The 14,356-nt window shown below is 38.2% G+C and overlaps 1 protein-coding gene across 1 annotated transcript in view; it reads right to left on the bottom strand.

Moving 5' to 3' along the window:
- vps13a (vacuolar protein sorting 13 homolog A) overlaps positions 1-13,880 on the bottom strand; it is a gene marked incomplete at its 5' end in the record, with an annotated part of 38,190 nt that extends 24,310 nt beyond the window's left edge. Inside the window, 32 exons of the mRNA XM_015058561.1 lie at positions 202-329; positions 616-787; positions 959-1,106; positions 1,207-1,514; positions 1,606-1,773; positions 2,108-2,211; positions 2,463-2,579; positions 2,750-2,948; positions 3,433-3,492; positions 3,947-4,026; positions 4,120-4,276; positions 4,602-4,777; positions 5,007-5,118; positions 5,246-5,384; positions 5,607-5,724; positions 6,581-6,713; positions 6,815-6,951; positions 7,836-7,950; positions 9,006-9,207; positions 9,329-9,471; positions 10,066-10,160; positions 10,322-10,454; positions 10,818-10,880; positions 11,163-11,334; positions 11,425-11,531; positions 11,669-11,796; positions 12,308-12,365; positions 12,537-12,617; positions 12,874-12,933; positions 13,020-13,079; positions 13,175-13,284; positions 13,779-13,880. Coding sequence (XP_014914047.1) covers positions 202-329; positions 616-787; positions 959-1,106; positions 1,207-1,514; positions 1,606-1,773; positions 2,108-2,211; positions 2,463-2,579; positions 2,750-2,948; positions 3,433-3,492; positions 3,947-4,026; positions 4,120-4,276; positions 4,602-4,777; positions 5,007-5,118; positions 5,246-5,384; positions 5,607-5,724; positions 6,581-6,713; positions 6,815-6,951; positions 7,836-7,950; positions 9,006-9,207; positions 9,329-9,471; positions 10,066-10,160; positions 10,322-10,454; positions 10,818-10,880; positions 11,163-11,334; positions 11,425-11,531; positions 11,669-11,796; positions 12,308-12,365; positions 12,537-12,617; positions 12,874-12,933; positions 13,020-13,079; positions 13,175-13,284; positions 13,779-13,880 — 4,085 coding nt within the window. The remainder of the gene's footprint in view (positions 1-201; positions 330-615; positions 788-958; positions 1,107-1,206; positions 1,515-1,605; positions 1,774-2,107; positions 2,212-2,462; positions 2,580-2,749; positions 2,949-3,432; positions 3,493-3,946; positions 4,027-4,119; positions 4,277-4,601; positions 4,778-5,006; positions 5,119-5,245; positions 5,385-5,606; positions 5,725-6,580; positions 6,714-6,814; positions 6,952-7,835; positions 7,951-9,005; positions 9,208-9,328; positions 9,472-10,065; positions 10,161-10,321; positions 10,455-10,817; positions 10,881-11,162; positions 11,335-11,424; positions 11,532-11,668; positions 11,797-12,307; positions 12,366-12,536; positions 12,618-12,873; positions 12,934-13,019; positions 13,080-13,174; positions 13,285-13,778) is intronic.
- Positions 13,881-14,356: the final 476 nt, after the last annotated feature.

Raw genomic sequence — 14,356 nt, 5'->3', positions numbered from 1 at the left:
AGTTACAAGAGAGATAAATAGAGAATTTATTAGAGATGCACAAAGGAATCTGCACCAGATCATTTTCAGTTTGATCAACCTGAACCAGTGACTGACCCATCTGAATCTCAAAAATTCAATCTTTATCCAGTCTGTAAATCAAGGACGTCCAAACTGTAATCAGATGTAATTGTTTTCATGTGTGTATCAGTGTCTACATACCACATTCTCATTAGGGGTGAACAGAACCAGCGTCATGGAGTCGAACTTGAAGCTCAGCTTGAGCGTCGTCTTGAGCTTGCTGTGTTTCTGGGTCTCGACCACAGCAGCTATCACCACCGTGTTGCCTGCTGTAACGTAAATATCGCAACGGGTTAAAACGGTGAACAGAAAATAATATTCACCCTCTCAGATTTCAGAATCTATCAGGGGATCTTATGATGGTGACAATAACCTACCCAACCGATCGTACAAATGCTCATAATGTTAAAATTTCAAATCAAGTTTATTTATTTACACACGACACAGCATTCTTAACGACGTGTACTGCACTTGCCTGTTTTTAGGGACTTATAACTCAAGTAAGCAGATATTTTTTAAACTGTTACACTTTCAGAAACAATGGCATAATCTTACAGCTGGTAGGTCCGGTGGTTCCTGAGCCCTGGGACTCTTTGTTGGACACAGAATCAGAGGAGTGGTCCGGCGTGGGCAGAACAGCTGGAGGCTGAACAGCTTCGGACTTCTCTGACAGATTCTCGCTCAAAGTCCTCAGGACAACAATCATGTCATCCTGGCAGAGGATCAGCTGTCAGGAGCAAACATGGAACATAATCAAACAGAAAACATTTTAATAATTCATATTTTTCAACGTAAGCTTGAAACTGACGGTAACTTCTGAAATAAAGTATATTCACCCTGTGTGAATATACTGAATTATGAGTAATTAATTTCTGATCAATTATTATTTGATGCTTACACTCATAGGCTTTAGATGAGCAGTGATCTCTACATCAGGGATGCTGTGGTACCAATTGGCCGAAAGATTTCGTTGGATTTCCAGGTCCAGGCTGACCGGCTTCAGCAGCTGAGTCTCGCCTTCGAATTTCCCATTTTTATAAGTGGTTCTGAAAGCAAAAGCATCACAACAGTTCTTTAAAATGATGAATAAAAAATACCGGATGTGTGTAAACTCCATCTGTGGGCAGTCACACTTTCGGCTCAGACCTGTACATCTTGAGGTCAGTCAGTTTCACGGTCATTTTATCCACAACCGGCGGGATTGCAGCGTCGCCCTTAAACGGCTGCTTGATGAAGCGGTTATTTACGGACAAGAAGCCAAGATCGGCAACGATGACGTTTGAAGAGGAGGAAGACTGGGGGAGGAAAATCACAGGCGCGTTGAAGTGGACGTCGAGAGCGATTCGAGTGCTTCTCTCTGCCAGCCCCTTCACACCAGAGGCTGCCTTTTCTGCAGCCTGAACCGTCACCTCAGCGAGGGCTTCTTTCGCCTCCTGGAAATTATTAATGAATACCTGAAAGGAAGAATAAGTGGAGAGTAACTTTAAATCCAGTAATGATGCTCTAGTCGAACCCAAGATCAGTTCAGAGTGAAGTGATCCTTACCAGAATGGAGGAGACAAACTTGTTGAGGAAAATGACCTCAATGCAGCCGACTTCCAGTGTGACAGACGTGTCAACTTTGGACATGTCGAGGTAGGCGTCTCCTTCTGTTGCCCCTGTGTGGTTCAACATCCTGAAGGCAAAAACTTGCTTATCTGCAATAGAGACAGCCTGAAACGAAGGGAAATATAACAGAAAAGATTTACATAAAACTGTATAGAAGGAAACTGTAAGTAATCAGTGACCTACAGGGGACAAAGTAGATGTATAAGAAGAAGTGAACTGAAAAATTTGCAATTCAGTCGGCCTGACAGTACAGCTATGGAGAGAAATGAGCTGGTGACAGAATTTAGGCCCTGTGTAATCTCAGGTTAAAACAGGTGTAATCTCAAATTACGCCTGTTTACCATAATAATTTAAAATATCCTGAGAGATTTATGTTCATGCTTCTCTATAAGAGCAATACAGAAATAAAAATGCCAGAAAAGTCAACTACAGCATGTACCTTCTTGTACAAGGCATCCTTGTTGCAGTCCAGGATCACAATGCTCTTTAGGTTGGCTAGGATCTCCATGTTCTTCTTCCTCATCATGACATCAGTAACCAGACCTGAGGAGTCAAGACAATGACACACTGAGAACAATTTATTTGCAAAAGCAAAACCAGAAGATATTAAGAAAGCTAAGCTAGCTGAGTCAACAGAAAACTTGTAGTAAATTAATAAAAAGAAAACAAAAATAAAAAATCTGTACCTAAAGAGGATTTCTCGTCATCTAATACAATAAAACAAATTTAAGGAAGGCATTTGGATTTAAGGAAGGCATCTGGAGTACTACTGTGTAATGCAATTTCTCACATACCTTCAATACTTATCTCTGATATCCGAGCTTTCTGTCCCCGAATGAACACCTTCAAGCAGCGCAGATCGGCTCTCACGCGAAGATTCACCACGTCTGCAAACTTTGAGCTTCTAGAGGCTGAAAAAAGAAGATCGAGGGATTACAGAGGGAAGCCTGAACACTAAAATGAAACAAACAACACTTGGCGATACTTTCAATACAGCATATGAAAGATATTCAGCAATATTTTTTTTCAGCAATATTTTTTTCTATATTTTTTTCACATTACAATGTGTAAAAGTACATACTTCTTTTCTTGGTTACAGCTGTTTCCCCCTTCTTCTCCTCCTCTTTCCCTGCCTCAGCCTCCTCTTCCTCTGGGATGGTGGGCAGCTCCTCTGGCCCTCCTTCCTTCTTACTGGATGGAGGAAGGAGGTTACCGAGGAAGCTCATGGTGTTGAGGAGAGCCTCCGTGTGCAGATGAACGTCCAAAGACGAAAACGTCACCTGACAAGGAGACAGTTTTAGTCAAGAATTTTGATAAAATGACAAACTCTGTAATAAGGGGACAATTTATGCTCAAAAATTAGACATACACCAATCAATCAACCAGTTTTAATTTAACGATCAACAGATCAAATACTGATGAAAATCCTTTTTTTTCCCTGTTCATTAAATGGATCAAACCAAAAAGTGCCAGTTTTTAAGCAGGTTAATGAGCACCATGTTCTCATTGCTCTTTATTTTTGGCTTTGGTGCAGATCAGATGAACTATGTGATAATTGTATAAAATTATGTCACTTCAGATGATGAGATAATCTTGCAATTCTTTTCATTTCTGATGGGTGTCAAAATTAACTTTTATGGTCAATGTTTACATTTAGCTGTTTAATGAAAGTGCATCAAAACTTGAGTTCATAACTGAGCATTTTGAACATATTTACTGTATAACATTTGAAAAACAAATGTTTGTCTTCTATTTATTTCTCACCTTAATGAGTTGCTCTGTGTTGTTATGCTGAGACTTAAACTCAGGACCATTTTTATCCGCCTAGAAGGAAGACACAATTAATAACAATATTGTTTATTACTGTTTTGAACATACAATTGAAAACAGATGTTGCACACACTGTATAATAGGACACAATTTTTTTTTTAAATTACTAAATCAGACTAAACTTTTCCAGTCTCATTTGTGACTACGACAATTAAATTTATTTGGTAAATAGATTTTGAAATGTACTTGTTTTTATTCAGATGTCAACGTACAGGATCCTTAATATTTGGTAAAATTTGTTTTGTAAGCTGTATGACTTTGGTAACATGTTTTGGTTTTCCCTCCACAAACGTCCTACTCAGCAGGCTGGAAATTTGTTTGACAGAAAAGTTTAGTCCAATTTAAATTCAGACACTAAAAAGAAAAGGTTGAGTCTCTGTATACCGTGTATGTAAACATCTGGCTTCAACTGAATTTATTCTGCTTTAATGTGAGTGGAACAAAGTACTTTGATATACTCCAAGGTGAGAAGGTCAACTTCTGAGTTGTCTAAGGTGGTGATCAGCTGGACTTGCTTATCTTCAGAATCTACACAGAGGATTGAAACAAAGCATCAGATAACACTATAACTAATATCTAGTTGTTAGTTTTGACATAAAGTTGAGTGAATCATTTACTGACCCATGTATTCGGGACACTTCAGGCAGATCTCGCGCAGGAAGGTGTTTGACATCATGTCGAAGGTGCGCAGCGTCAGCTCAGTGCCCAGACCCTCAATGTCCAGTTGGAGAACGACGATCTCCTGAGCTCCAGACAGACGACAGAGCTGAACAGACAACTGAAACATGGAAGAACAAATGAGAGGACAAAGAAGACATATGTTACACAAATAACACCAACCTTTAAAAGGTGTCTTACAAAGCCAGGGCGACGTTCAAGAATAAATATTCACTATAAGCATGCAAGATTACTGGTACAGGAGAAAGTAATGGAAAAATTGTTTTGCAGATTTACTATATAAGGCGTTACCTAGCAGTTCACATTAATTTAAGAATGTTCTAATCATGCACCTGCTTTTTACCAGTGTTGAATGTCAATTATTATAAAACTTCTCTGTAGCAAAAACCTCAAATTACCTAATGGTTTTGCAAAATCGTTTTTACCTCATTGATCTCGAATCTCATAATGAAGTCAGTCATGTTCTTCTGAGGATCTTCTTTGATGAGATTCGTTCTTTTGCTTAAATCGGCGTAGCGCAGCGGCATGGGATTGTCCGGGAAGAACGCCTTGTCTCCAATCGGAGAGCTGGGGGCGTCATAGAACAAATCTTCCTGTGACCCTATCAGATTTACAAAAAAAAAAGAAAACTACATTAGTCAGTTACATTATTTTTTTTTTTTTACATAGTGTGGAAGAAGTTCACCTTTATATGCAGATGGTAATGTAAGCTGGGATTTCAGATTTTTTTTTTTTTTTTTTTTTTCATGTGAAGTGAAATCTGCTAGAGTAACTTGTTGCGTCAGAGTATAATGTTGCTAATTGTTCAGGAGTTTCCTGCTGTGTCTCACCCAGAGAGGCGATGCTGATGGTCTCACAAGACTCAAAAATGATCGAGGAACGCTGGTCGACTAAACTCAGGTGTTTTCTCGCAGCGAGCTGAGGAGTGAACGACTGCTTCGGCTGAGGAAGCAAACGCATAAAAAAATCGATAGGGCTCATCTCAATAACAGGCTAGTTATTAAAAAATGACAGCAAAGACTTTCCCAAAAGAGTTAGTGTTCCCCCCAGGTAGCTGATTTGCTCTTACCCTTGTAGATGAAGCGGTGCTGCGGGCTGCAGGTCTGCTCTCAGGCAGTGGGATGCTGTCCACCAGCTCCAGAACACTTCGGAGTTTGTTGTCAGAAATTCGAAGCGACAACAGCGGGAGTTCACCAGACATTTTATACCTAAAACACAAGAATTGTAACAAAATGACAAAACCTGCAGCCAGACTGACAGTGTGGTTGACAAAGCATATTTAGCAATACATAAAATATATTTTATTTTCCTCCAATCTTGTAATTCTGCACTGTTTCCTGCTGCCGGGTTTAAATATAATCTTATCATCTGTGAGTACACAACAAACAGCTCACCTCTTTACTGTATAGCGAAGAGAACTGCACACTTACTTTGCCATACGTGTGTCGGTCACAACCATGGCTCTGCTGACAACCACTTTCATATCCACAGGCTCCAGAATGTGGAGTGGAGACCGTTTCTGTTTGCGAGCTATTTTCCAGTCACCATCTGCAGATAATCACAGCCTCTTTATTTTTCTCCTGATTCAACACATATGCTATGTATAGTAAGCTGTTCTGGTTTTGTAGGGTAAGAGAAAAAGCTGATATTCACTGATTAAGAAGAGTGACTGTGTGTTTCCACGTCATGGCTTTACATGTTTTTCAGAACTAAAAATATTTTTAAGCAGTGGTGTAACATACACCCCTTAAGATTTTAAAGTCACTGTTTTGAACATGTCTGGTGTGTTTTATGAAAGATAAAAACATCTACATATGTCTCTTTACTCTATTAAATATTTAAAAACATTTTATTTTCAACTCTGTGACCAAAATTCGATTTTACAAATATACAATGGGTCTTGAGGGACCAGCGTTAATAAACATAGACAACACAGTGTGCATACTTTCCTATAATGCACTACAGAACTTAGGTTTGACATTTGCACACTGTAAACCCTGGAACTAGCTGGTCTTTTATCAGACAGTACAGGTGTACAGCTGCATGTCTGCAGAAACAAACACTCACATGGCATTTGGGGCTCTTTGGATGCTACAGGCAGCTGGGTTTGGACTTTATCATTATCTGTATCTTTTCCTTCCAAATAGTCAAGTTAATGTATGTAACCTCATTTAAGCCAAGATAGTGGCGGAGCACAGAAACAGATGGGGGAGATTCTGAATCCACTGGCACATTCTCTGATACCTTATGTAAAAGGACTTTCAAGTGTAGGAACTTTTAAAGGGTAAATGTAAAACGTTTTAAAATGGTAACTTATTAAAATGTTGGTATATCCTGATGTATGTGACTGGAAGATGACGAATGGTGACGAAATGAAGGATTTACTTGTTTCTGCTGTGAGTACCTGGTTTGCTGTAAAGCAGCTGCAGGCTGCTGAGCTGAACATCGAAGTGGTCGTACGCTCTGGACATGATGTCTTCAATTTTGCTGGAACCCACTGACAGCTGCGGCAGATCCTTCTTGCTCAAACTGGACATCTAAAAGCCATAGAAGAGGAAGTTCAAATCTGCTCTTTCAGTCACATTTACTCAGCTTTAGATTTATTTATTTATTTTTTTTTTTTTTGACATCTTCTGACCCTGAAATGACCAAGATCCAAAAGCATAATGTTCTGGGTTCCTTCGTAAAAGCCGGTCTGTGGAATGATGACGTAGGAGGCCATCAAGTTCACCTTCAGGTCGAGAACTTTCTGAGTTTCGATCACGTACAGTAAACCTAAACGATGAAACAATCAGTTCATTACTCACTGCTCAAAGCTTAAAGAGTTTAAAAATAATGTAAAGGTAGTTTTGATTCATACTGCTTTTTTTATTACTATGAAAAAAATGTTATGGATAACTAGAAGGAAGGAAAGATGGATTTTATTAAAAATGACAGAACAAATTTAGTATTCAGTGTCCTGTACTTGGAAATATTTACATGACTCAACACAATGAGGTTTTGTATTACTCTTATGTAAGAGGAATGGAAAAGAAAGAATGATATATTTGTTTATTTGGTTAGTTTAATGTTAAACTGAGTTAGTTTTTAACTAAACTAACATTAACTAAACTAACTAATGTTAAACTACCTCAGTTAGTCTACATCATCTTACTCCCCCAAATCAAGGGGGTGTAAGATGATGTACAGTTTTATGGAAGGAAAAAAGAACAGACTTAATGAAGGAAAGGAATGTAGGATAGAAGGAAAGAAAGAAGGACAGAATGCTTGGCTGATGGATGTAAGTGTTGAATAAAATAGGGAAGGGTTGAAGGTAGAAAAGAAAAACTGAAGGACTGAGCAAGGAAGTAAAGAAAGCAGGATTGAAGGATGAATCAGAGTGATGATGTGATAACTAAATGAAGAACATAAAGACTGAAGAAATGATTGGATGAAAAAAGAAAACAATAACTTGCAACAGCCATAAGATAGCATTGTAAAGAAAATAAACAGGAATCATATCATCTGAATGCTGAGTTTGTTCAATGCTTAGACATGCTTAGTGTCTGTAGACACCACAAACACAAAATTCAGCTGAAAAAAAGGAATGAAAACATGCAACCATCAGAGAGCTGGGATCAGACTATTCCCATATATTTGTGAATATATGTGCGACTCACCAGTGGCAGTGCGGTCTCTGAACTGCTCCAGTTTCATCAGGGTGGCGTTGGTGAGCTCATCCAGCTGCAGGTCATCTGGAGGCCTGAAGAACTCTGACATGTTGTTCACCGTTATCTACATAAAAAGACCAAAAACACTTAATAAACAGACTTATTACACTACCTGACGAAGGTTTGAATACAGCTTGAACTGTTCCACATGTTCTCACAATAAAATGACTGGCTTCAATGTTGAGTATTTAGGATTTTCTGTGATACATCAGCACAAGGCAGCAGATAATCTCAAAGTGGACGGCAAAGGATCCATGGCTAATGAAAATGGCTTATAAATAAAAATATGAAGTGCAGCAAAAATCTGCATTTGGGCCTTTTTACTCTTTAAATTCCTAAATGAAATCTAGAGAACCCAATTCCTTTAGAAATGACTGCACCACTATACAATCAAATCTCTTCAATACAGTTGGTCTGTGAAAGTAACAAAGGGCCTTTTGATACAGTTTGTGAACAACCAGGATCCTGAAGAGCAAGGAACAAAGCAGACAGGTCAGAAGCAAAGCGCTATGCTCCATCTTCTTTCTCTTGAAAAAAAAAAGCCATAATGCAAAAAGTTGTGCCATGCAGAAAACCAACATAGTGCATCTTCCTGAACAGGATCATGCTGCTGTTGTTGTTCTTCAACAGAAACAAACAAGCTGGTCAATATCAAAATTATGAGGGTAACTAAATATAGGGAAGTCCCTAAAGAAGTATTAAGGAAGAAAACAAGACTGGCCTAGTCAAAGGTCTGAAATAAATCAATTTGAGAATACGTGGTAAGACTTCAAAATTTTTGTGGACATGTGCTATCTATCCATCTGCATGCAAAACCGGTAGAAACATACTCAAAAACACTTGCAACTGTAATTGCAGCAATAGGTGAACCTACAAAGTGTTTAGTCAGGAGTATCAATCGTTATGATTCCACTTCATAATTATGCATTGCTTTATGCTGGTGTGTCACATAAAATTAATTCACATTTCCGGATAAGACGTAACAGCATGGGAAAAACCATAGGTGACGGTAATGATGTTGCACGCACACGCACACACACACACACACACACACACACACACACACACACACACACACACACACACACACACACCAGCAGTCTGGAAAGCATCACTCACTGCATCATAGATGATCTCCAGTGGTTGTGACTCAACATGGAGCCTCTGGTTGGCGCTGTCATCCAGCGGGTTGGTCTCAAACAGGAAGCAAAGCAGCGGGGTTCCTGCTCCTGTGGCCGCCTTTCTTGATGAAAGGAGGGTCGGTGCCGGACGCTTAGCGGCCAGACCAGTGACCTCAAACAAACTAAGCTGGGCTGTGACTCTAATAAAAAAGGTCCAACAGAAAAACAATCTGATCAGGCTTTCAGATAAATTAAAATCACAGAAAGATAATTTGAAGTAGAACGAATACAAATGAGAACAAAATAAAAGCTTTCACTTACTTAATGGCTTGTGCTCCGGGTCTCTGTGTGAGTGTGGACTTGAGCTCCCCCACAGTCAGTTTGATGATTTCGTTTTTGTCCTTCTCGTCTTTGATGGACACAGACAGTTTTTCCATGTGGAAATTGACCTTCATGTCCTCAAACTAAAAGCAATGACATAACAGTTAAGATTTTTATCAAGGATGCACACGTTTCTGTCAGTCTCCAGCTGCTCCAGTTTTAACTGCGGTCGCTTGATTAACGTTTAACTAAAATGATTGTGCTAGTTTAGAAGAGTGTTTCTTCTCTGGTGTTTATGTTAATGGTAAAAATATTAAATTCGACAATAACCAAGTGGCATTCAGGCTGAATAAAGACTGTACAAAAACTAATATTTACTCTAAAAGGTGAATAGAAAATAAACAATCACATGTTACTGGTTGAATGTCCCATTGTAATGTTCATTTTTAGAGCTTTAAATTTAACTTGAGAGAATTTAAATGTAATTTGAGAGAATTTGAGAAACAGATGTAACATGTTTAGATGTTACATGCCGAGTCTGTCTTCATCTTAACATACACAGATGCTTATAGCATTATTTTACAACTATTTGAATTTTCTTTCAAAAGAAGTTGAATTTGACAACTGTTTTAAAAGGGCTGCTAACACACTTAGCTCTCTAAGGTAGTTTTGATATTCTTCTGAAAAAGCCCAACCATCACAAACAAGTGAGGTGATTTCAGAGGGAAGTGACTCACGTTCTTTGGCAGGTTGGGGTTTGCTGCAGTTTCACTGTATCCGATGGCAGTGTAAAGTTTGGCTTTCTCATCCACAGTAAACAACCCATCAAATGCTGACACAAAGAAAATGAGAGAGACAAAATGTAAGAAGGCAGTGGCATTAAAAAAAAAATCCTTACAGACAAAATTATATATCCGACACTTTTGCCAGGCTTCTAACTTCAACTTCTGCTCCCCTCCAGTGCCCTACTCAATGTTTGGTTTTGAGACTTACTTCCAGTCTTGACCTCCTTGGTCTGTGCCTCAGCTTCTCCTCCCCAATTCCACATCCAGCTAAACCAACCCTGAGACTCCTCCTCCTCCATCTGTTTCCCTGGACGATAAATGCGCAGTCCTGCTTTGCTCGCCTGCGGAAAAAGCATAATAAAACTCTGAAACAAAACCAAATTTATAGTCTATGTAACATTGCTCTTCAGTAGGAGCAAACAGAGCCAATTTCTGTTTGCTCCTACTGAAGCAAACAGTAGGAGCTGTTTGCTGGTCATGATGTTATGCCTGATGAGTGCATGTGAGAAAATCTACACATGTCAACAAGAGGGAGTTGCATCAAGTGTCTCACACGACCGGAAAATATTTCTCTAATTTTAGAGTCTAAGGAAGTTTTATAAAGCAGATGATCACAGCTGCAATGAATTAATGGAAATTCCAGAATAGATACAGATTGTACCTGTCAGAAAATGACAAATATAAAAAAAAAACCAGGTTCTTACCTCCACTTCAGCTTGTTGTCTCGCCAATGTGATGTTGAAAATATCTAAAGATTTCTGTGTAGCCTGGGCATAACGAAAAGCATCATAATTAAAACTCTTTTTAATCTAATTATTGCAATAAATAAGCATTAATCAAATGTTATTTTTTAAATAAATTGTGATAAACTAAGGCAACAACTCAGCAAAAAAAAAAAAAAAGAATGTATGAGCATCAACTATACATCAAAATCAAAAAATTACTCAGCTGTGCATTTTATTCTACGAAGACAAAGCTTGAACTTTTCCTCAAGCAATCCCCCATTAGAAGTTAAAAACTAATTTAAACGCAGTTCATCCCTGTCCCACCTGCAGCTTTTCGAGCAGCTCCACACTGGGCTTTTTGCTGGTGATCTTCTTCTTGTAGAGCTCTCTGTAACACTTCACTGTTTCCCGGTGGCACCGGATGTGTTGCCAGGACCACATGTGGAGATGAGGCTTCACATCCACCTCCAAGATGCCTGTGATCACATATTTCCACCTGAAATCCAGGAACATAAAAGCATTTGTGTCAGTAAAAGTAGGTGTGCAGCAGGCAGTGGTGGTAAAAAGCACTCAGATGTATTCTGACCATATGTGAGCATTTCTGTGAACGTGGACCTCGGGTCTGTACTTCCTGTATGGCAGATTTCGTGACATCATATCCACTGAGCCCAGCAGCTCCAAAATGCTAATGTACTGGAAAGACAGGAAGCCGGTGATTACAAAGCAGCAGAGAGCGCTCTCATCATCCAGTGTTGTTTACCTTAAACGTCTTTATTTGCCTTAGGATTTTCCAGTCAAATTCAACAGACCTGGCCTGAATAGAGACTAACCTGAGGCTTGTTGAGTTCAATAGCCACTTCGCTGAGGTTGACCATCAGGTCCACTTTAGGAGAAGAGAAATCCACGTCTGATCTTGGATTCATTCGCAGTTTTGCATTTGCAGATATAGGACGAAAGACTGGAAACCGGCAAAAGGAAACTATTTTTTTTTATTTTTTTTAGCACAGTTGATGTTGTATAAATAAAGGGCATGTATTTCTAACCATATGGAATATATTTCCTCTTTTTCTCTTTTACAAGAATAATCAATTTATAAAATTTATACTAGGGGTAGAAGGGAAAGTCACAAAAATAATGTTTATGATATTTGCTTATAATCTCTGGATATAGTGGTAGTGATTAAATGTTTGTTATATACACATACAGTGCTTTCCAAAAGTGCTTATTTGTCTTAAAAGTTTTTTTAAATTTTGGTACGTTATCACCACAAATTTTAGAAAAGTATATTTGGTTACAGTTCTGTGCTAGTCTATCACATAAAATCTGAGCACAGTACATTAGAGTTTGTGGTATATGTGGTACCACATATCAGATGCAGACTGAAGAAATAATCTCAAAAGATAACTTTGCTAGGTTTCATCAGATGAACTGTAAATATATTACAAAACAGGAGGCAGTGGCTCACTCACTGAAGTCATGGCTGACAGGAACAGAGGGTTTGATCTCCATGCTGTTCTGCAGACATCGCTATAAAATCGGAAAACAACATCTCTATTAATGTGATTTCTTATTTCTTTTTTTACATCCTAGTTTCACATCAGTCTTTTCCTAAAGATCAAACAAAAGGTTTTCATATCATTTGCAAAAGGCATTTCAACTGTGCAAAGTCGAGCAGGTAAAGACAATCCAGTGACTCACCAGGGCCTCATTTGGACTGTGATTGGAGAAGAGAACCGAGTTGACATTCCAGTAGGCAAACAAGTTGTTCAACTGAACCAACTGATGACAGGCAAAATACAAACAACTTAGTCATGAGGAGTGACGGACGTGTTCACTGATGATGATGCATAGAGATGACATCTAGAGCTTTGGTCCCGTGCCCAGAGCCAATATAAAATAAAAAAATGTTTCTGAGAACTAAACTGACTGGTTGGAATTATAGAGGTTAGCAAATAGTACGCAGAACAACACAAGAAGCACTTCCTAGAAATATACGTTTAAACGTGACGGAAAAAAGTTTAGTACAATTTCTTACCTTGAAGAAAAGCTTGGAGTGTTCATCTAGCAAACTGGGTTTCCAGTGATTATCAGCTGTCTGTAAAAGCATATATTATATTATATTATATTATATTATATTATATTATATTATATTATATTATAACAAAAGAAATAACAAATTACTTGAAGGCTGAGGTTTTTAAGCGACACTCCAAATGACAAAGGGCAGTTTGGATTAGTGATCTGAGGAGACAAACACACACATTGTTATTAACATCCCTGCAAGCCATTGTAGAGAATTAAAGTTATTTTTACTAATATTTAGCTGAAATACTCACATCATCCTCATAGCGAACATGGATGTTGGAGATCTTGACCTGTAGGTTTTTGATCACTTGTGTGACAAGCTTTTCCACAAAGGTGTCCTGCTTCTCTAGCTTTGTGTTCTCTGTGAAAACACAAACAATTTTGAGTATTTGTTCTGAATATTTTTTTTTCTGTCAGGTTTTACCTTCAACCTGGCAGGTGAAACTAAAATAATGACGTCAAAAACCTCTTCACTGGAACGGGCCAGTTACCAATCTCAAAGTTTCCCAAGGTTTTACAAAACTATTGCTTCAAATCAACTACAAATTGTATATAGGTACAAAAGGATTTATTAATTATTGTATTCTGTTTTTTTGAGTGCTTTACACAACGTCCCAACTTCATTGGAACTGGGTTTGTATATATTTGCAGTCGAGGATTTACATTCTGAGGTTTGTTACATTAGCTGTAAATTGCTATTATGATCTATAGCATCTGTAAAAACACAAGACAAATGCTGCTCAAACAACATGTAGCCTAAATTTCTAATTAAAAGTAGTAGCCTTAAGGAGATAAGCAGCTGCATGCTGCTGCTTATCTCACATCTCTCTTTAAGAGTCGAAGTTGAACTCTGACCTTGTTCTGCAGCCTTGAGTTTTGTCTCCTCTATTCGATCGAGCTCCCTCTGACGAGCCTCCTGTAGCTGCTTCTCCTCCTTTTCTGCATCATACTTTATACCTGGAATCAAATGGCACGCCACAAAAATATTATATTAAATATAAAACAGGTGTTATCTTACATGTCACCAATACTGGGATAAATTATAGGGAGGTGTATATTGGGCACAAGTAGGCAGTGTGCCTGTTGAAATACTTCTGTGTTCATTAATGATTAAAACCTGATACTAAAGCATAAACTGGTTGTGGAATTTATTAATATGAACAAATAACAAGTGACTCAGACATATTATTGTCAAGGTTTAAATATTTTTAGATGGTTTAACTATTATTGATATCTTATTACAGCAAGAAATTGACACAGCATTTAGTAGAATTGTCTGTTGTAAGGCTGCTCCTAAAAACAGAAGAAAAGAAAAATCAATCAAGTCTCTCAAATCTACCATTTGAGAGACTCGACTGTGAAAATGATGTAACTTTTTCACAGTTTGACAAACACATAAATTACATTATTGCTAGAGGAAATGATATTTAAAA

This window comes from Poecilia latipinna, unplaced genomic scaffold, assembly GCF_001443285.1.
Source record: "Poecilia latipinna isolate Pla-1442-1.1 unplaced genomic scaffold, P_latipinna-1.0 Scaffold1551, whole genome shotgun sequence".
NCBI lineage: Eukaryota > Metazoa > Chordata > Actinopteri > Cyprinodontiformes > Poeciliidae > Poecilia > Poecilia latipinna.
Note: the sequence above shows the minus strand (reverse complement) of the source record. Positions and strands in the feature narration are given on the sequence as shown.